This window comes from Nelumbo lutea, chromosome 3 (assembly GCF_056320005.1).
Source record: "Nelumbo lutea isolate HS-2025 chromosome 3, American lotus-T2T, whole genome shotgun sequence".
Taxonomy (NCBI): domain Eukaryota; kingdom Viridiplantae; phylum Streptophyta; class Magnoliopsida; order Proteales; family Nelumbonaceae; genus Nelumbo; species Nelumbo lutea.
In genome coordinates this window covers 24929008-24951829 of record NC_142686.1, presented here as the reverse complement: position 1 = coordinate 24951829, position 22822 = coordinate 24929008, and the positions used below count along the sequence as shown (strand labels likewise).

General features: G+C 37.3%; 1 protein-coding gene across 1 annotated transcript; it reads right to left on the bottom strand.

The window, feature by feature from the left end:
- Window positions 1–616: 616 nt before the first annotated feature.
- LOC148863702 (nicotinamide adenine dinucleotide transporter 1, chloroplastic-like) lies at window positions 617–22322 on the bottom strand. Its single transcript, XM_088977221.1, has 9 exons — window positions 21367–22322; window positions 20928–21023; window positions 12061–12167; window positions 8988–9036; window positions 8732–8844; window positions 1704–1798; window positions 1431–1519; window positions 1252–1346; window positions 617–1134 (listed from the first exon to the last, which is right to left on the bottom strand). The coding sequence occupies exons 1-9, from the start codon at window positions 21437–21439 to the stop codon at window positions 754–756; spliced, it is 1098 nt and encodes a 365-aa protein (XP_088833347.1). The 5' UTR covers window positions 21440–22322; the 3' UTR covers window positions 617–753.
- Window positions 22323–22822: the final 500 nt, after the last annotated feature.

The window sequence follows — 22822 nt, the reverse complement described above, 5'->3', positions numbered from 1 at the left end:
AAACCCCATCCATTTAACTGTGTTCAGATCTCCTGCCCACACAAATTCTCTTCATGTTTATCGCAGTCACACATGGAGAACATTTCATCCTCTACATAGTATTATGTAGGGGTAAATGTTCCCAATTCACGAGAAATGATATATTATAGGATGGTCCAACCGTCCAAGTCCAACCATGCGTCTGACACCTTAACTCCAATCTGGAATATTTTATCTTAGAGATTGTTATAATATAATCAATATATTAACAATTTAACAGCCCAAATCAATGCTAAGGATCCCTAAAAATAAATGAAACAAGAATGCGGGGCCCCTTGACAAACTCAAAAGTTGCTGAATTGAATCTCGGTTACACCCTCACCGCCCGTCCTCAAGTTTGCCTAGTCCAGGGAGAAAGAAAATATAAAACTCTTTCTCGAATTCGATGCCTCTACTATTAATTTTTATTACCAATTCCAAGAACAAAACAATTCGACTCCAGCAACTTGAGCATATTTCATCTATCCCTGAAGGCAAGCAACATTTGTGTCGGTGCCACGACCACGAATGCCTCATGGCACTCACATGTATGTTCTTGGATCACAAAAGTTACAGAAAATATGTCATTGCCCTCAACTAGCAACAGAAACTAAAAAATCGATATATTATTAAAAAAAATAGAACACGCATCATTTTTATTCACCTCCTTAACATGTAAAGGTTCATCCCTCGAACATGGTGTAAAAAAGAATAAGTTTAACAAGTGTGTAGGTGTTAGCTATTCATTGCCTCTAGAGGAATTGAAGAGCTCCTCTTATTCAATTGAGTATGCGAGGACTGGAAATGTTCATTGTCTTCCTCTTCTCGGGCCCCTCCACTTTCTTTCTGGGGCTTCACACGACTATCAGACTTTGGATGGGCTTGTGAGTGTTGGTCATGAGATAAAATACCGTGCAAAAACCGTTGAATCATTTCAAAACTAGTGAAGGTAATAATGGCTGCTGGAGTCGTTCTAAACAGGTTAGTGGCACAGCCACGGTAAAAGCCAGGCAAACCCTCCTTGTGGAACACCTTTTTAATGCAGTCAATTACACCTGCATAGTGGACCTCAGGATTGCGAGCTTGTCCCTGCTCTTGCAGTCTTGAACGCACAACCTAATGATAATAAAAACCAATTAAATAAAAACGAATGCACAAAGAATTATAGGTATTTATGTTATTGATCACAAATCTCTTAGTAAAAGAATTATGGAAGCAACTTCAAGATTGTACCTCGTGGGGGTAAGTCATTGTGGAAGCAAGTATTTTAGATACTGAGGAGGCTATGGCGAAATGTCCTGGAGTCAGCTTATCAACTGTTGTATTTTCTGAAACATTTTTTAAATTACTATTAGTATTAAAAACAACACCAAATAGTTGAAGATTCAGTATAAACTAAATATCATAATTACCTCTTCTTGCCAAGTAAGCCTTCATATTCTCGTATGCTGGAAACTGGATAGCAACATGGCTTACCCCAACCAATGCAGGCAAAAGGCCACTGTTTTCATCATATGAAGACAATGTTATCATACCAAATTAATGAGTGACTTGGCTAATGAAGAAAACTAACTTGGATTTCAACTAGTTCCCACTTATGAACCAGGCAAATTAGAAGGTTATCAGAAAGTTGAATCCTAACATCCGATTCTATGTTAACCTATATTCAGTAAGAAATAGGTGACCTGTATAATCCTCGAATCCCCTCTTCATGTGAGATCCTTCTCAAAGCAGAAAGTATACTTTTATAAGGAACCACACCTGACCTCGTTCCCTGCGTCTGAAAGAAAAAATATAAAAATAAATGAACATAGAAATCAGATTAACATATTTAGAATCCTACATGCCTTGAGGTACCATATTATCAGCTATAAGCCTATAATGCAGATGGCAGGTTAGAAAGGACTTAAGTAAGAAAGCATCATTAATACCATGCAAGTAAAACATGTAAAGCATGTGGTCATGATCAAAAAATAGATTTCTTCTGCCAGCCTCTCATCCCTTCGAGGTGATGGTTTTTGTCTTTTTTTTTGGGTAGTAAAATAACAACTTTTATTAAAAGATAAAAGAAAAAAGAGAAATTACAAGGAGAGTGACCAGAAATCACCCGAGAGAGAGAAGAACAAATAAACTTCAGCTTCCACCCACACCTCCAGCTCAAAGACAAAAACAAGACCAAATCAACAAAAAAAAAAAAAAAAAAGAAAATGAATTCCAGGAACCTAGCTCTCCAAACAGGACCAACCAATAACGACCTTAACCCAATAACCTGACCCAAGTCAAGAAACCTCAATGACACCCTCAAGCAATCACATATCTAAACGAAACAAACTCAGAATTAAAACCAGGCCCAACAAGAAAAGACAACAGAGACAAATACACCCTCAAAAGGACAGAACTGAACACCAAAGAAATTACTTCTTTGAAGCTTTCCTGAGATTTATCGCCTTGTTTGGTCCAATTCCAAACAGACCCCCTCTAATCTAGCAATGACACTTGACACCAAGACGTCTTGATGCTTTTTCTGTTTTCTGAATCTTCTAACTACTAAAATATCCTTCCTGAACTTCATCCAAGTCTTAGACTCCTCAATAATCCTTTCCAACTCCAAGATTCTGTTTTTCTCAAAAATTTGATCTTCACCCAGTCTACATCTTTTTCATTAGTAGCTCCTGTGAATCTGTCTGAAATCTGCTTGTTGTGCCTATCTTCAAACAATGAAGATTTTTCTTTCATACTCCATCATTCTCTCCCTCAAAGGCATTGGAAATTTCTCTTCTAATTCTTTGAATTTTTCTAGCAAATTCCTCTCCCCCCAAGAAATAAATACCCGAGTATTTACTCACTTCTACTTCGATGTTCACAACCTTCTCCAAATCAATTGTTTTCTCTTTTACATGGGTTTCATCCATTGTAATCTCTTCTTCTTCTGAACTTCCGTCCTCTTCTTCCTCCCCTCTACTTCCTCCTCCCTTCTCTTTAAAAAATATCTCATTTTTCTCCTGTAGAGGTCTCGTTCTATACTTTCTCTTTCCTTTAAACACCTTTGGAGAAGGACCTGTTAATTCTTTTTCTTCTTCCCCACCCCCACTACTTTAACCCTTTCAACCTCAAGCATTCACTTATGGAAATTGCCAACATCACCCACTCCCACTCCCCCAAGCTCAAAGCCCTGTTTCCTTGGCATATTCAATCTTCTCCTAACCTTCTCCAAATCAATTGTTTTCTCTTTTACATGGGTTTGATCCATTGTAATCTCTTATTCTTCTAAACTTCTGTCCTCTTCTTCCTGCCCTCTACTTCCTCCTCCCTTCTCTTTCTTTAAAAAAAAATTCTCATTTTTTTCCTGTAGAGGCCTCATTCTATACTTTCTCTTTCCTTTAAGCACCTTTGGGGAAGGACCTGTTAATTCTTTCTTCTTCCCCACCCCCACTACTTTCAACCCTTTCAACCTCAAGCATTCACTTACGGAAATTGCCAACATCACCCACTCCCACTTCCCCAAGCTCAAATTGCTCTGTTTCCTTGGCATACTCAATCTTCTCCTCTCCAATCTGGATTCCCCCATTTCCTTTTCTCCTTCATGGACCACCTCCTCTTTTTCCCTTTTCCTGCCTCTATTCTCCTCCAGTCCTAAACTTTCTTTCTCAAAGCTTTCCTTCTCTTCTCTATTAACCTGCCTCTCCTTCTGTCCCACCCCGCATGTCTTTCTGCTCTTCTCCTTCTACCCTCTTTCTTTTCACTTCTGACAGCCCCGATTTCTCCTTTTTGAGTTTCACCTTCCGGCTCATGATTCTTTCTGCCTTCCAAGCTCAAAGTGGACCCAATATAGCTCAACTCAACTGCTATTTGATCTCTTGTATTCCCCTCAAACCCCTCTCTTTTCCTGAGAAACACGCCTCTGCTCTTGGACAATCTGTCAAATTCTTTTTGTTCAGACAGACTTCTCCTGCATAAATTTTATCTAAAAATGTTTCTTTGTCTTAGTAAATGTATCTTGTTTGGTACCAAACAAAGGTGTCCTTGTGCTTTAGTGAAATTTCCTGCATTTTCCTCGAGCCTCTTCGATAAAGATGATGGTAAACCCAAGTTTGGTTGCACCAACCTCTCAGCTTCATTTGACCTCACTTGCTATTAGAGTCTTTAGCTAGTAGACCATTTCATTGTTCCCATTTTCTAATTCGTAAAATGGTTTTATTACCGCTGAAAATATGAGCAAAGCAGCTAGGTGTCAAGCACCCTTTATGAGTTGTTAGCCTCAGCTAAGCCCCCTTACATAGATTATGGACGCATTCCTCGGGAAGACGTACCATCGCCGCTGGCAGCAACAGGAACCTGACCCACCGCCAGCAGCAGCAGTGATCCAATGATTCTCATCCTACCCAGTTCGGCAACAGCAGTCTCATCTAGATTAGATTAGTCATCTTGCTTGTTCTTATCTTATTCTATTGCTCTTATCTTATCTTGTTAGTAGATTATCAGATTAGGATTAGCTTATCTTATCTTGTTAGTAGATTATCAGATTAGGACTAGCTTATCTGATCCTTAGCAAGATAGAACTGGGAGTCTCCCTGATCAGCAAGGAGTTTCCCTAAGATTAGGACTCTTGTAAACTCCTATTTAAGGAGCTGCTATCAGTCAATAAAGATATCGAATATTCAGTTAAAGAAGTGAGTTAGGAGAGTTGGTGATCTCTTGAACAAATCACCAAAGGCACCAAGATAGGTTCATCAAGAAAGGACAAGGGAAAACAGGAGGTTTTCCCCGTGGACCGACCCGTGACGAGATCCTATTCCCGGGCCCATAACAGATTCCCCATCAAATAAAGCGCCCCAGTAAATGTAATTTCTATTAACCCATGTTTTTTGCAAATCCATCTGCTACAGAGTTAGCCAAACTTGGAGCCCACTGCCATTATCTTCCAATTTCAAGTGATAGCAGCTTTTTCCCCCTCATCAAGTGTCTTTATCTCCATGATCCCACTTTTGTCATTGCTGTTCTAAGACAATATTACCTTGGAATAACCTCCTACCTGTATGTAAGGGTGTAAATGAACCAGATTCTAATCCAATTTGAATCCAATCCAATTATGCCAGATTCAATTTCCCTTGGCAGATTATCAAATTGACACAGATCAGGAAATATGATCCATTTGCTTGTTGGATTGAATTGCTTACTGATTTGATCTGAAAAAAAAAATCTGATTTGATCTGCTAATTATATAATGTGTATTATTTATTACCATTTCAAGTTTCAAAAATACAAAAATTTGAACGTAAAAAAAAGAGTCACAAGACTCTCGAGACTTGTCAATTACCGAAAATAAATCAGACTTCTCTACCTCTTGATTCAATCCAAAAAAATCCGATTTGATCTGCTAATTATATAATGTGTATTATTTATTGCCTTTTTCAATTTCAAAAATACAAAAATTTTAACCTTTGGAAAAAAAGAGTCAAGATTCTCAAGACTCATCAATTACCAAAAATAAGAGTCAGACTCTCTTTTGGCTCTTTTCACCTTTTTTCCAAATGACCCTAATCCACAACTTTCCCCATTTTCATTTCCCTCTTGTTTTCACTAATTGAATTGAATCAAATATCCAATTCTTTTTTGAATTGAATAGCGCCTTAGCCATCCTCAATCCATGCAACATTGCCAAAATGTTCGTTTTCCCAATTCTGAACACACCTCAACTCCATGGCTTTAAATTACCAATGCTGCACCAATGACCAATCAAAGTTCTATTTCCATTTAGTGGCTGGCACCATGAAGATTTGACATTGGAAGAAGAAGCTACCATTGCCCAATTCCTAAGCATGTCATCCATTGTAAATTGGTTGAAAACCACCAATGTTCTTATCCAATGGAAAACATTACTCTTTTTTTTTTTTGATTCATGAGGCTACACAACAAGGGGTAACCATCCTCTTCCCCTTAAACACCCTCCAAACCCTAGTGGCAGTGGGAAATCCTTAATCATTGTGTTTTCCAGTCTTGTTTCTAGGCTTTTTCCCTTGTCTTTGAAGAGTCTTGAGTTCATCTCTTCCCAAATGCACATACAACTACTCTTGTACATGTCCACATTTTTTTTTTTTTTATAAAGGATAACTGATCGTATTAAGGAAGAAAAACAGGAAGTAATGAGAGGATGTACAGATTACAGGGACAAAGGCAGAAATCTTTCACAATACAAATGGCTTGAAGAATTCCAAATGAAGGCAGCATAGTTGCAGGAGATTAGTAAATGGAATGTAGTGGGGGTGAAGTTGTGTACCCAACTTGAAGAGTTCACAGAGCATCGGGCTCAAGCCCTCAGGCTGAGCCTATTCAAAATTTGGCAAATTGCTCAACCCAAGCCCGCCTAAGTTACCGCCCCAGAATGTACTCTCACCACTTGTGAGACACAGAACAAACATGGGGAGAGAAGCTCCAATAGGGTTTTCTCTTTTGAAGATTTTCAAAAGTAATTGATTTCATCATGGTAGACCTCCCAACAGAAAATTCTTATCTTCGATGAAGATGGTCCTTTCCAAATGAATTGGGGAAGAGAGGAGGGACTTCTAGTGAGTGCTTTAAATAAAGAAGCACAGGAAAATCTGCATTAGCATTCATGGTCCAAACCCTACCATCACTATATTGAGGGTCAAGAAAAACTCCCTCCAAAAGATCCAACAAGGCAGAAATTGAAGAGATTTTTAGGTCTATAAGCCCTTCCTCCAAACTGAGATTCCAAGTTAAGCCATTAGAGGAAGGGAAGGCACAATGGGAGATAGAGGAATGTATGTCAAGTGAGATGGAATATGAGGCTTCGAATTTCTCCTTTAATGCTGTCCAAACCCTGCCATCACTACCTTGGGGGTCAAGGCAGAAATTAAGGGGGTTTTTAGGTCCACAAGCCCTCCCTTCAAACCAAGATTCCAAGTAAATCCATTAGAAGAGGGGAAGGCACAATGGGAGATAGAGGAATGTACGTTAAGTGAGATGGAATATGAGGCTTGGAATTTCTCCTTTAGGGGCTGGTCTCCCCACTTAAGGTCTTCCCAAAATTGATTCTGTTAACTGATATGGCATCATAATGGATAGTGTAGGAATTTTTGCAGCACAAAAGAGATGGGTTTCCAAGGTGATCCTGACACCAGGGTTGCTTTAGGATCAACTCCTGCATCCCACCCATTATTTCCATCATTTCACCTTCTAGCTCAATAGCCAAATTTACCCTAGAATGATGTGAGGGTAAAATATCATATTGCACAGAACTTGCATGAAGTACAATATTTTAAACACAAGAAGCACAAATTAAGTGCAAGAGGTTCCTAGACCCTGAGGAACAAGGCACATGACTGAACAAAATGGGGTGCCACTTTAAAAATAATAATAAAAATACAAGAAATACTTGATATACAAATATAGGTAAAATATACGGTGCACCAACTGCACTATGCAGCAAAAGGCATGAACTAGTAATACAAGATATAACAACATATCACACCTCACATTGTTAAAGTGATAAAATCTTGTACACTTTGTGAAACGTGAAACCATGAAATCTTGATTTAACGTACAGTAAATATTAGTAAATGCACCATACTTCGGCTCACAATATATGAAAATTAGAAATAAAATATTTCACAATACTATAGCTTAGTCTAGCAGTAAGGGTATTTGCCAACCCTAGCCTGGCCTGAGCCTAGGCCCAACCCGAGTATGTCAATTTTCAGTTCAGGCTGGGCCTGGGTTGTAAGGGTTGGGCTTGACCTCAGGCCCAGTCTGGACTCAGGCTTTTGGTCCAATATTTAGGGTTGGGCCTTGGTTGACCTTAAAACCGGCCCAGCCCTTGCAACTTGCACCCCTACCCTATTCTTATTCAGCAGAAAACATTTTTTTATCTCTCCATGGATTCTTGAACAAAGGTAACAAAAATGGGTCCTCTGAAGTATCTCTTGACCACCAAAATTAGTTGTACATTAATTCCTATTCCTTCTATTGCCAATTTATGCTGCATATATTCCAGGTTTAACCTACTTGAAGGTTTTTTATTCTAAAGCATCATTGAATAATTTTAGTTTTGTATTTAACCACTCTAACATCATAAATCAATACAAGGTCATAATGCATCAAAAGACCACCCCCAGTTAGTGGATTCCTATTTAGCTCACCCATGACTACTGCAGATAAATATGGTCTGAACACTAACCCCTAATGTAGAACTACCTTAAATGGAATTCTCCTATCTATCCTTGATGTTTCTGGTATCAAAATGTGGCTCACAAGCTTAACCCCATAAAAAGTGGTTCAATTCCTTGCTCAAAAAGAAAAAAAAATCTCACATATATAGATACAAATTTTTATCTGAATTATCATGGTGCTACAGATAAAAACACAATAAAAGAAGGGCCATTACCCAATGTTGGTCCCAACTATAGGGGCAGACTGGATAAGGACCTAACCTTTGGCATTTTACAGAAAAGAAAAAATAAACCAAAAGTAAGCATGAAGAGAAAGAAAGGTATCTTCAAAAGAAAATGCAACTATCATGAAACCAAAAAGAAGATAAATTTCAGGATTGCTAAGAGAATCAATGATTTGCACCATACAATATGCATATAATGTTTATCCTGCTTAAGAAAATTCCACATACAAGTATATAACTACAGTCAGGCATATTACAAGATACCATTACAGCTTATCCCAGTAAAAAATCAAAGCATACTTGGAGTCGGGTCTTAACAACCCATAATGGATTAGTTGAAATAGCTGTGGCTGTGCCAGCACCTGAGGCAGCTATCATATTTGCACCAATTGTGAGTTGGTTATCCTCATCCACTACAATTGTTACAGAATGAAAAGAAAATCAGGACAGGTTTCAATTACCTGAAAATTATCAAAACTACTGAATAGGATTAATCCACCTCCGTAAATTGAAGATAAAAAATGGAAATTTTCTAAGGAGTACTCAAAAAACCAACCATAGGAATGAAGCAGGGCTTTGAGCTTCCCATAAACTGTGAAGTACACCTACATAATGAAATAAGTAGTATCGTCACTTGGATAAATAAAGGACTTATTTTAAGCATCTCATCAAATAATTCAAGAAATAATTTTGTGAATATTTGTTAGAAGTGGAAAGACAGTGTATAATAAGGCAGATATTAGTTTAATACATGTGTTATAGTGGATTATAATCTGCTTAGAAAGATGTATTACAAACAAAATTGCTTTCTATCAATCACCTAGGTATAAATGCCTTTAACATGCCCATTTCCTTTTCTTTAGTTCCTTTATTTTTTATAATAAAAAAAATATTTCATTATGAAAAAAAAAAGAAGAGAACAGAAGAGGAAGGAGATAATACATCACCTGATAGAAGAAAAAAAACCCTCAAATAACTACCAACTAAAACACAACCAAACAACAAGACCCAGAAATTAATATTTTATTGTTGTGAAATTTCTTTTGATGGATAACTTTAATATTTTATTAACAATGAAAAAAAATAATTAGTATGTAAAATATGGCTGACCCCAGCCCCAAACCACGAATCTTGGTAAGTACTTTCATTCTAAATTTAGTACACCCAAAATAATTGTTGGCTATGTACACCTTATTTTGTTAAGGTGTCAGCCAACCTATTGACTGAATTTGCACCTATTATATGTGATATTTCTCTCCCTTGTTAAACACTTGATTTCCCTTAAAACCCACATGTATTACCAACATTCTTGTCTTTGTCCTGTTAGCCAGCACACCACCACCACTCCAGAGTCTCCTTCCACTTGCAGATTGCTGTAATTTAAAGATTTTGCCAATCTAACACCTTGCAAAGCTTCAGTAGTGCATACTAAATGGAAGTTTCCATGCCTATAGTGCCAGAATACATTGCTAGAATTATACCATATTCATCCCTAAAAACTCCTCCAAAGCCTGAGGGCCTGGATTGCCAAAGCTGCCACCATCAAAATTTAATTTGATTTTATTTGTTGTAACATGCATTGGTTTTTTGGCTCTCCATACAATTAGTAAACTAGTGTAGTTAAAGCATCAACTAGGTTACTACCTAGGTATTTTGGAGACCTATCATCTTGTCAACAAATGAGGCAGATAAAACATGAGCATCTTAGTGGGGGATAACAAGTAACTAAGCTCCCTTTTATAGATTAACATGGTTGTGTAAAACCCATTATGGGTCAATAAGAATGCATATAAATCTAAAAATTGGGTTCTTAATCCTTGTACACGTGCCTCTGTTACTTTGAAATTTGAACAAGAAAGATTATTCAAAATCTTGTAAGATTTTTTACTGAAAATCAGATTTAACTTGTCATTTGATCTTTTATTGCTTCAGTTTGTAGTTTAATAGTTCATAATTGACAATGTGACATGTAAATACATAAAGCCTATTTATGTATCTAGGTGATGCTTAGTTGTTATCTAGGCATTGACTTGCTTTGCCAAGCCAAAGTGCCTAGACATTACCTGGCCTCCTTAACTAGATCCGTAGATGAAATAATGAAAACATTTACATACAAAAGTTCAAATGGAAATAAAGAATAGAAGAATAGAAAAGAATGAAATGCTTGGATTATGTTATCTATGCTATCGATTTTTTGCTCAGGTAAAAAGAAGAAACAGAGAACAAACAAGAGAAGAGAGAAAATGAGAGAATCCATGGATAGAGGTGTTTACATAAAAGAAATACATAGGTAGGTGTGCAGCCTCCTTTCTCTTATATATAATTCTTAAAGTTACATGAAAAGACAATTATACCTCTGACCAGCCATAACTAGACAATAATAAATAAATAAACAGAAATAAAAGAACATAAATATCTCAACTCTAACTCTACTTACAATATCCACTTTTCATCATCTAATGTATCTTTTTTATTTTCTGAAAAAATAAGCTCCTACCAAATCTTTCCTTCCAAAAACACAGAAGGATGTGTTACTAATAATTTTAATGCTATATTATATAATCAATTTTATCCCAATGTGGAGATCTCTAATCCCCAGATATGGATCTGACATAGACATAGATACAGGAAATAGGGATGTAACTCTATTTCCTAAGAGTCCTAACATGGATATACCTATGGATATCCCATTTAATATGCTGATACGATGCCTTTGTATGTAGTTTTTGATTTTTCGTTACTTATATCTTGCCAGATTTAATTAAACTAGTAATAGATACAGATTATTTATACTATTATTTGTTAAAATTTTAAAATATACCATTTTAAATATTTAAAAGTGTGAATGCCACAAAGTGTACACTAAAGTGTCTATACAGTATCCAGTGGTATATCATGTGCCATGTCTGACACCGCTACACTAAGTATGTACAAGTAGCCAGGTATCATAGCTGATCAATAAACATAAATAAAAATTTATGTGGATGACCAATAAAATGTACTGATTCAAATCTACAACCATCAAGAGTTGGGATAAGAACTACCATCGTTTTCTAGGCAGTTACTCAAAAGTTGTGATTGCATTAGTGTATAAAAAAACTTAATTTTATGAGTTTAGGTTTAGTGAATAACTAAGAAGAAATAGAAATACTAACTGAAAAATGAAAACTAATACTAGGAAAAAATATCTTTATAGGAAATAAGAGAAAATAAAGATACAAAATACATCATCCAAGAAGGAAGAATTCAAGACACAAGTTTTATATAAACAACTTCAGAAATATGGTACTCACTGCTATGAAATAAATACAATAGTTACTCTACCAAAAAAAAAAAAAACGAAAAGAAATACAAGAGTTCAGGGAATAGAAGAATCATTCAATGCAATAGAGTCCATAAATCAGCTAACTGTACAGATGATACATTATTAAGAAAAGGTATCAACATATCTCAACTATCTTAGGGGGAGCTGAGGGATAATCAGATGTAATGTAATAGTGAAGTGATGAGGGAATGGATTGAGGCAGCAGGGGCTGGCCTATGTTCTTGGTCTAAGGCATTGTATATACCATATTCTTTTCCAAATGTAATAAAATGTTTAGATACTCATAAAAAAATATGGTACTCACTGCCCAATTTGGAAGTAGTGCCAATATTGTTGGAGAAAGACCACGATACATTCCCCTCACGCCCTCATTCTTTATTATGTTTTGCAGGCTAGAGACAATGAGGCTACCTGATTTTAGCCATAGAGTACAGAGCATCAGATATTTCAAATATTATGGAGGGAAAAGATGATCATAGACAAAGAAAACAGGGAGTGAATGCAAAACAAGAATTAAGAATTCTAATGGTACTTATTTCAAAATTGAAATATGCATACATATATACATACATTGGTTTTTTCTATGTTATTTGTTATAAGCTGTCGCCCTAAGTATAAATATTAACTTAGGCGCCGCCAGCCTAACACTGAATAGAACTTTTCTTTCTTCTCCCTTTCTTCTCTCTTTTTTCTCTCTTCCTTCTCCTTTTCTCTCTTTTATTACTGCCGAACTACATGGTATCAGAGCTCTGATCTGGGCGCAACCTTCTCAGATCGTGTTCTTCATCTGAATTTTTTTTTTTCCGATTGGAAGAGGAGATGAAGACTCCATTGGACTGATCTAGCCCTTCAGTCTTCGTTTTTTCTCTCTTCTCTCTTGGTCGCTGTACCAAGAAGAAGTTTGTGGTGGCAGCCAAATGCAGTAAGGGTTTTTTCCAGGTTTGTGGTGGCAGCCGAATGTAGTAAGGAGTTTTCCTAGGGTTGTGGTGGCAGCCAAATGCAGTAAGGAGTTCTTCCTAAGGTTTTTTCTATGGAATGTAGGTCGTGGAAGCCAGGTACATACTGTTACATTCATATCTAAGTGTATGACCACTGTGAATGTCACAGTTTCGAGGTTGTAGGGGCTGGTTGTCTCCTCTTATAAGCTGAAGTGTTTCGGCTACCTACAGTCCGGCTGAACCTATATTTGGAGTCTTCTTAAACTACAGAAGTACAAACTTTCTATCTCAATTTGTGTTTTTTTTTTTTTTTTGAAAAATCAGCAGTAAAGTTTTTTGAGAAAAATGGCTACTGAGGATTTAGCAACCTCTGGTATTACTTCCTATCAAGGAAACCTAAATGGGGGAATGGACAGCCTGAATTTCTCTATGTCTATTACCCCCTTTGATAGCCTAAGTTATCTGGAATGGTCCAAAGGCATCAAATTGTATATCACAGCTAGGGAGAAGGCTGGTTACATAAGTGGAAAAATAAAAGAACCAAAGTCCGGTACTGCTGAATATGATCGATGGGATCAAGAAAACAGCACGGTTATGTCATGGCTGTTAGGTTCCATGCTGCCTCATGTAAAGAAAAATTTCATATGGGCTGACACAGCTTGTGAAATTTGGGAACAAGCCAAGGCAACCTATTCTGAACAGAAGCACTTTGCCAAGATTTATCAGCTTCAAGCAGAAACATCTACTTGTAAGCAAGGGGACCGTAGCCTATCTACATATTATTCAGCCCTTACATCTGTTGGAAGAAATTGGACTATTGTCAGACTATTGAGTGGAAGAATGACGACGATGCACAAGCATAAAAAAAAAAAAATTGACTCCCAATAGCGAGTATTTGCTTTCTTGCATGGGCTGAATCCTGCTTATGAGCCTCTTCGGGTGAAAATTTTAGGAAGCAGGGAACTTCCTTCAGCTCAAGAAATATATGCCCTAGTTCAATCTGAAGAGAGCATAAGATATATAATGAATGTTTCTGAGGGGGAGCAACCTGTTGCCTTGGCTGCAAGAGGGGGTAACACTGGAATGAAGAAAGAAGAATCAAGGAAAAATGAAGACAAGGACAAACTATGGTCCACTCGCTGCCAAAAGCCTACACACACTCGAGAAACCTGTTGGGAGTTAGTGGGGAAGCCCAAGTGGACAACCAAGAATCAAGACACTTCAAAGAAACCTCCTCAGAAGAAATTTACTTCTGCAAATTTGGCTGCACAAGATTACCAACCAAATAATCTGACTACTGGATTTTCCTAAGAGCAGCCTAGTGGTCCTGATCCCAAGGAAGACATCATCAACTCCTTCAAAGATCACTTGGAATTGTATGGTAGAACTCTTGGGAAGATGGATAGGTCGGTTCCCACCCTTCTACTTCATTTGCTTATATATCAAGTAAAGGTGCTTCTACATTTCATGTGTGTACCTCTACTCCCGAGTCACCTTTGACCATTGACTCAAGAGCATCAAACCATATGACTGGTAAGTCAAATTTATTTCACTATTGCTGGTCAAGGATCTGTATCCCTTCCTGATGGCCTTGTTTTACCCCATGCCTTTCATGTTCCCAAACTTCCTATTAATTTGTTATCCATAAGCAGTATTACTCAATCCTTAAACTATTGTGTAATCTTTTTTCCTCATTCTTGTGCTTCCTAGGACTTAGCCTCGGGGAGGACGATTGGTAAAGGAGATATGGTTGATGGCCCCTACATCTTGGAGAATAAAGTTGGTCTTGTGGCATCAGCTTCTGTGAATCTTATGAGTCAGTCTACAAAAAGTCAACTGTGGTTGTGGCATGTTAGAATGCTCGAGTCAGGGGTTTATTGTCAAACATGTCAATTGAATAAGTTATGTTCCCTGAGTCGTTCAAGTTTATGTCTATCACTAGTTTACATTGTCAAACATGTTAATTGAGTAAGCATTGTAGAACAACTTTTCCATCAAATAATAAAAGATCTACTTTGCTTTTCATGTTGTCTTTTTTGATGTTTGGGGCCTTGTAAACATACCTATTGAGGGTGGGTACAAGTATTTTATCAGCTTTATTGATGATAATTAGAGATACACTTAGGATATATCCTATGCATTCCAAAGAAGAAGTACCCAAGATTGTGCAAGATTTCCACCTCATGGTTTTAATTCAATTTCAGATTGAAGTCCAAATTTTCCAATCGGATAATGTGAAGGAATATTTCCATCATGACTTAACTGAGTTTTTCTGCTCTCATGGATCTCTTCATAGAAGCTCGTGTGCCAGAACACCACAACAGAATGGTGTTGTCGAAAGGAAGAACTGACATCTTCTTTAAGTTGCCCACAGTATGATGCTTCACATGAATGTTCCAAAATGTTTTTGGGTTGAAGCTGTGATGGCCACAACTTATGTTATCAATCATATGCAATCACGCCTCTTGCAATATAAGGCCCCACATCACTTCTTTTCCCTCAATCCCCTTTATTTTCTATTCCCTTACGTGTGTTTGGTTGTAAGTGTTTTGTTCATGATCTATCTCCAAACCGGGGTAAATTGGATCCCAAATCTGTTCCATGTGTTTTCTTGGGTTATCCATTTTCCCAGAAGGGATACAAATGCTTCAATCCTGTCACACATAAGAACTTTGTATCAATGGATGTGTCCTTTTTTGAATCTGAACCTTCTTCCAAGCCTCTCCTCAAGGGGAGAACAATGTGAAGGAGGAGAGGCAAGCTCCTCAAGTTCCTCTTCCCTTTATTCCTAACTCCTCTCCATTCGTGTCTTCTTGAGGCATTGTAAGGGACAGCTGAATTCAAAGGCTGTGGAGCAACTTAAGACTATACATCCAACACCATCTGACTCCTTGAAGAAAAATCCAGGTACCCTTGTTCCCATTGACATTACTGAACCTATTGCTATTGATGATTCTACTAATGATCTTGATGTCCCAATTGCTCATAGGAAAGGAGTTAGATCATGTACTACTAAGCATCCTATTGCTTAGTTCTTGTCCTATGAAAACATTGCACCCTCATTTTGTGCCTTTTTTATTGTCATTGATTGTGTCTCCATTCCCATAAGTGTTGCAGAAGCCTTATCTATACCTGAATGGACAGATGCAATGAAAGAAGAAATTGGTTCTCTACACAAAAACAACACCTGAGAGTTGGTGAATCTTCCTGAAGGCAATGAGCCGATGGGGTGCAAGTGGGTATTCACAGTAAAGCACAGAGCATATGGGTTGGTTGAGAGGTATAAGGACAGGTTAGTTGCAAAAGGGTATACACAGGTGTGGGGTCGATTATGCAGAAACATTTGCCCCAGTTGCTAAAATGAGCACTATTCGGATTATACTATCCTTGGCTACTAACTTTGATTGGGAACTCCACCAATTGGACATCAAAAATGCGTTCTTCAATGGGGATCTGGAAGAAGAAGTTTACATGATTCAACCTCCTAGGTTTGTAGCATAAGGGTGTGAAGGGAAAGTTTGCAACTTGATGATGGGACTGTTGATCCCCAAGGGCCTGGTTCAGCAGATTTCACTTGCCTTTTTTTTAATCAGTAAATATGTCTTTTATTAAAATTCAGATTGTAATTAGTTTATACAACTTGATGATGGGACTGTTGATCCCCTTTAATCACTCTATTCACCCCTCATTACAGTGTAGCCCAAAATAATTGTTGTCTCAATGCCCCTTATTTTGCTAATCCATCAGCTAGCCCATTTGACTTCTTCGGACCTATTTAAACTCTGCCTCAACCTCCTTTGCAATCTTCTCCACTTCCTTAATCACATGTTTAAACGTCCATGGGGTGTGGCTTCTATTTGTTGCCCATGAAATTACTACTTTTGAGTCCCCTTTCACTTCTGCATCCTAGTTGTTTGGCTAGCTTTAACCCTTGTAGTAATGCCAATAATTCAGCCTTCAATGAGTTTCCGTTGCCAATCGGTCCTAAGAACATACCCAATATCCTCCTGTCAAAGTTTCTTAATACTCCTATTCCTGAGATGCATGGATTTCCATATGAGCACCCATCAAAATTCAGCTCTACTTTATTGCCTTCAAGTGGTTTCCACTCTAGCCTTACTTCATCTCTTACTCTCGAAGATTGTGCTACTTCAGACCATGTTCTTAGAATATCTGCAACTGAAAAGACTTGAAAGCAGTCCAAGGGTTTTACCCAATGGGCTACTTTCACCTTGATACTATCAATCATTTCCTCTATTGTTCTACTTCAACAAATTGGGTTCAAGCAGTGCCAATCTGACCATGCCTTGTTTGTCAAAAGAAACCAGAAGAATGTTGTGGTATTGATTGTCTACGTTGATGACATTGTGATTACTAGGAATCAGGGCTCTGAGATTCAAAAAGTTAAAGAATCCCTTACTATGAATTTTGAGGTGAAAGATCTGGGGCAGCTCGTTATTTCCTTGGTATTGAGGTTACTCGCTCAAAAAGAGGCATCTTCATTTCCCAAAGGAAGTATGTCCTAGATCTCTTGTAGGACACAGGAAAGTTAGGAGCAAAGCCTGTAGATTCCCCTATTGAGGAAAACCATTGGCTTGGTGATTGTACTGGAGAACCAGTGGCGGATGTCAAGAAGTTTCAAAGGTTGGTAGGAAGACTTCTCTACCTATCAATGACTTGGCCAAATATAGCTTATGTTGTTGGTGTCCTTAGTCAGTTTATGCATGCACCAACATCCTCCCATTTAGAGGCAGCTGAGAAAGTACTAAGATATCTAAAGAAATATCCAGGAACTGGGTTACTTTTCAATAAACATGGTCATATGAAAGTGGAAGTCTACACAAATGTAGATTGGGCTGGAGCAGTTGATGATAGGAAATCAACTAGTAGATATTGTACCTTTATTGGTGGAAACTTGGTCACTTAGAGAAGCAAAAGACAAAGTGTAGTGGCCAGATCTAGTGCTTAGGCCAAGTATAGGGCCATAGCGCATGGAGTTGCTGAAGTGCTATGAGTAAAAAATTTGATTGGAGAGCTGGGATTCTCTATTGATGGTCCAATGTCTCTCTATTGTGACAACAAGGCAGCCAATCCAATTCTTGATGGCAGGACCAAGCATATTGAAGTTGGCAAGCATTTCATAAGGGAAAAACTTGAAAAGGGGGAAGTTTGTACTCCTTACATCAGTTCCAAGGAACAATTAGCTGATGTCTTACAAAGGGTCTTTACTATTTGTGACATAATGAATTGTGTGACAAGTTGGGCACGATTGACATATATGCTCCAACTTGAGGGGGAGTGCTGTAACATGTGGCGGTCTAGTAGGAGCATTTTTGGTTTTTCCTATGTTATTTGTTATAAGTTGTCGCCCTAAGTATAAATATTAACTTAGGCGCCACCAACCTAACACTGAATAGAACTTTTCCTTCTTCTCTCTTCCTTCTCCTTTCCTCTCTTTTATTACTGCCAAACTACAGAATTGAAATATGTATAAATGCATTACAGGTTAATTATCATAATGATAAAGTAATTTAATTTAACAATGAAATTCTTTTTAATCATTTTTGTTTGTTGAAATATACTTTATTTTTCAGTATTGAGAATGTCTTGAGTTTGCATAGGAGTCTATTTTATATTTTCTTTATAAGGTAGTTTTGGGCATATTTTATTTTCTGTTTTTCACCCTTTTGTGGGAGGTTATATAAATCATTTTCTTTGCTTTACAAAACCAGGGATTACTGGCCTTTTTATTTATGCTATGACGTGATGTAAATAATAGAAAGAGACTACATGCCTCATACTCTTTCCTCTCCAAAACCTGTTTTCTCTTTCTTCCTTCATCCTTCTAATTCTTTCTTCTAAAATAATACATCTACACTCTGAATGTACAAGATGATTTTTGCCTGGTTTGAATGGAGGTTTGAATGAGCTGATAGATCTGCATTAGTTGCCTGGTTTAAGATGATTTTTGGAGACTTTGGTTGAAGGTTAATTGTTACCAAAGAAGGGATCTTGGAGATTTTCCTAAAAATCAAGACAAGCCAGACAAAGCTAAAAGAAAATTTTGAGAGCCTTATTGAGAAGTTTTTGGAGTGGCACTCAGGTATTTTGGAATGATTACATCGTAATATAGTAGGCAATTTTTGTTTTGTTAAAACCTGGTGCCTTTCAAGTGAAAACCCTCTATTTCTCCCTTTATCCCCTGGTTCACAGTTTGGGGTCAACCTTTGTTCCTGATTTTCACCTTGGGATTGATTTAAACTTTTTGCTTTCCAAAAATCTGAGAAAATAGCTTTACAATGGAAGAGAACGGGAATTGTAATTTTGGAGCTTAGGAGTGCAACTTGGGTGAACTTGGTTGAACATTTGTTAAATTTTGGCAGGGTACATGCTTGGAAAATATTTGAATTGGGTGTCTTAGTTGCACTGCTACTGGGGCCTTAAACCAGAACTGTGGAATCCAGAATTTGGATCCTTTTATCTTTTTCATATAGATGATTTTGGCATTTTTCATTAATAATCTTCTCATCTGAGCATATGATAACTTCAATTATTTTCTTGTTTGATCAGCATCTTTGATTTCATTCTTCTTTTCTGTGAAATTCTTGAACCTCTAACTGTATATTTCTGTCATTGTTGCAACCATATAACTAGGGGGACATTTCCATTACAAATCTCACAAGCTAGAAAGGCGGATATAACATCTCTGGATGTACCCAAGATTCATTAAAGGAGCCAAGTCATATCGGATGTATTGGATGTAGAATCTTCCACATGCAATGTGTGTTCTCTAATAGTAATAGAGAAAAAACCACGACCAGTTATTCTTTTAAGAATAGTTGCAAGAATATTTTAATAATGACAACTGCCTTATGGATTTTGTAATTCCAGGTGCTTCTCATCTTAAATAGTTCATACACTATTTTAGATTTTTGGTTACTGCCCGAACCATGCCTTCTTAAAATTGGTGTTATGTAAGGGTACAGATCAAACCTCAAAAACCTCCTATATCAGAAGTAACCAGGAAGAATAACTCCCTCTATCTTCCAAGCAATTGGGAATTTACATTCTTCAGTCAAAAATTCCCATATCTGTGAAGCAACGTAAAACTCATATGACCTATTATGCTGCAAATTATTCCATTTGGGGCCTAGGATTTATTTCCAGTGGTGATAGCTTACCATAAAGTCATTAATCAAGATAATTGTACTGTCACCACAAACAAAGATGTTTGCTATCTCAACAAGGGTTTGAATCTAGTAATATATGTAGCTGTAAAGCTGTTTTTTACTTCTATTTTGTTGTATTTGCATTAACTTGAGGAATACAGTCTCAGATATATGCACATTATGAAGCTGTGATGTGTGAAACTGTAATGATTTGTCCCGTTGTTTATTTGAAAATTGCAAATTGGACAAATAAACACATTTCAAGCCCTAAATAATTCTTCTTGAGTTCAGTTTTAGTGGACTAAAAGGTGTGCCAATTCCTTGGCAGATTCTTTGGCCAAGCAAGGGGTGGGAAGAGCTATTCTTTTCTGGGCAACTTTGTAATATGAAGTAAACTTTCAGGGAGGGTTAAGAGATCTTACCCCTCCCTCCTGTTGTATCATCCTTTTTAATCTCTTTATTAATAAAAGTTTCTGTTATTTATCCAAAAAAAAAAGTTCTTGAGTTCAAGAAGATTCACCACTCACCTTTGATAAGTTCACAACAACCAATGAAAATAAGTTCCTAATTGCAGAGTAAGTTATGGCAAGATACTAAGAAACCAATAAGCCAAGGCTATCTCATTGTTTAGAGCTTCAGTAGCGTTTCTTCCTTTCTGTAAGATTGTAATATTTCTCTCTCTCTCTCTCTCTCTCTTTTCTTTCAAATCTATTTCTGGGAAAAGAAATACCAACAAAAAGTAGCCAAGGTAGCAGAAATCATTCCATGGACTCAATTAGGATAGAATCCGAACAAGGTTCGTTCTACTTCTTTCTACAAGACAAAAAAAAAAATAAAAAAATAACTCACAGTTCTGCTCACAAAATTCTTACTTTACCCTTTTTATTTTACATGTAACCATCACAAAAGAAATGCATATTTAGTTCAAAATTATACCACGAAGTTCACCATTTTGTTTATGTAGGCATTTCAGATTTTATCCATTCCACAATGTATAAAATGAAAGAAGCATACTCTTCAAATAACCACTAAATTATGTAATTATAAAAGTGAACTTGCTTTACCTCTGTTACCAGAATGAGGCACATTGGGCAGCCCATGTACCTGAAGCCTTGTCTTGATCACGTCCAAAGGGCATACAAATGTGGCAGCAATAGCTCCTATAATGTAGAACTGTTAGACAAATTACGCAAATTCCAATACGAAACCCAGCATGAAGTAAAGCACAACTACGTATCAGAAAAGATAAAAGCACAAGTTTTGAACAAATTATGCAAATTCCAATATGAAACCAGTATGAACTAAAGCTTCAATTTTCTTTTATAGCACAGAATTCCATAATTCAAAACCATTACCCTTTAGTGGTTAGGATCACAATATGCGATAGATAGAAGAACGGAGGAAAACCCAAAAGAGAAAAACTTAAACCCTAACTCGGATCGAACAGACTTCTAAAAATTCATAACTTTTAACAGAAACCAAGGATGACGATGAGAAACAAACCTGCGGCTGCACCTGCACAGGCGTTGCAAAGAAGATCTGTGGTGGTTGGACCTTCCAACGACTCTCGGGTCATCGTGGAAGTAAACAAAGCGGAGAATTCGAAACTTCAGTAAGGTTAAGAACTCGCGAGTTGTGATCCGGAGATTCGATGGCGAAAGCAAGACGGTTTCGCATGGACATGGTCAGACCATATATCCTTCGTCGAGTGGTCACATCAACTTGCACGCAGCGGCAATGAACGTGTTGGTTCGTTCTTTGAATCAAAGATGGTAAATGATAAGAAGAGAATGCTTTCTCATATTCTTTTCCATGCTTTTTTTTCTCTTCAGAAAACGTAGTTTCGCTGGTACATTCCTTTGTTTTCGGTTTTAGAATCTTGCCGGGTTATAGACGGCGAGCTGACCGTCTGACTGATTCGTGCTTAGAATCTTTGTAGTGGAGAGAGAGAAAGCTTTGAACGGCGAATTCCCCCGATGATGATTGCTGAGTTGCTGATCTGATGATCTATTATTCCATTATTATATATTCTAATTCTAATGGTAGTAACTAAAAGCTTTACCGAAAAAAAAATACAAAAATTAAAGAGTGAAACTGGTCCCCTCGATGAACGGCCCTCTCGATTTCTTTCAGTCACCTGACTGGCATAAAAGCGATGGCAATGATTTGCCAAGTCACCGTTTCCTCAAAGCGGGCCACTGCAAGTTCCAATCCAGTGAAAGACTACAGAGAGAGGGAACCAATAGTTTTCTTCCAGTTTAAAATGGCTTCAGACCATTTTTCCGAAATAGATAATTCTGAGTTCCTGACGTTCGATGCATTTCTCTATTGGAATCTGAATGACTTCCTATGAATGGAAACGATGATTTTTATAAGCATGATTGGTTTGGCAATATAAAGTAATAGAACGCAGTGTACCTACCATTAGGTGTAGGTTAAGTTCATGTGGGTTGAAGGCTGTCCCTCTCACTTACCTTCCATACCTATTATTAATAATACCTTTTTTTTTTTGTAGAAATATTAATAATACCTATTTGTGAGGCATATATATTTGGTTTGCAAGTTGCAACTGAACCAAGATTGGAAAGTGCATGTGGATGTCAAGAGAGATAGATCCAATGGGTACCTATTATGTTTATGCACCCAATAGGCCCATAGGAGTGCAATTTGGGCCAAAGTTCGGGTTGGTATTTTGTTAAATTTTGAATAAGCCCGGCCATAATCTCCTGCCCCGTGCCCACACTCTTTCTACATCCCTATCGGTAAGTAGTAACTGCAAGTGGTGAATGTGAAAGTTAACAGATTGAGTAGGAGTGTCAATGGACCAGAATCAATTTGTACAGATTGGATGGACTAATAAAATATATTGAATTAACTAATTCAAATTTAATGATCCAAAATATTTATTGCACTGGCTTAGATTGGACCTGATCCATCCATGTAATGGATTTATATTGGA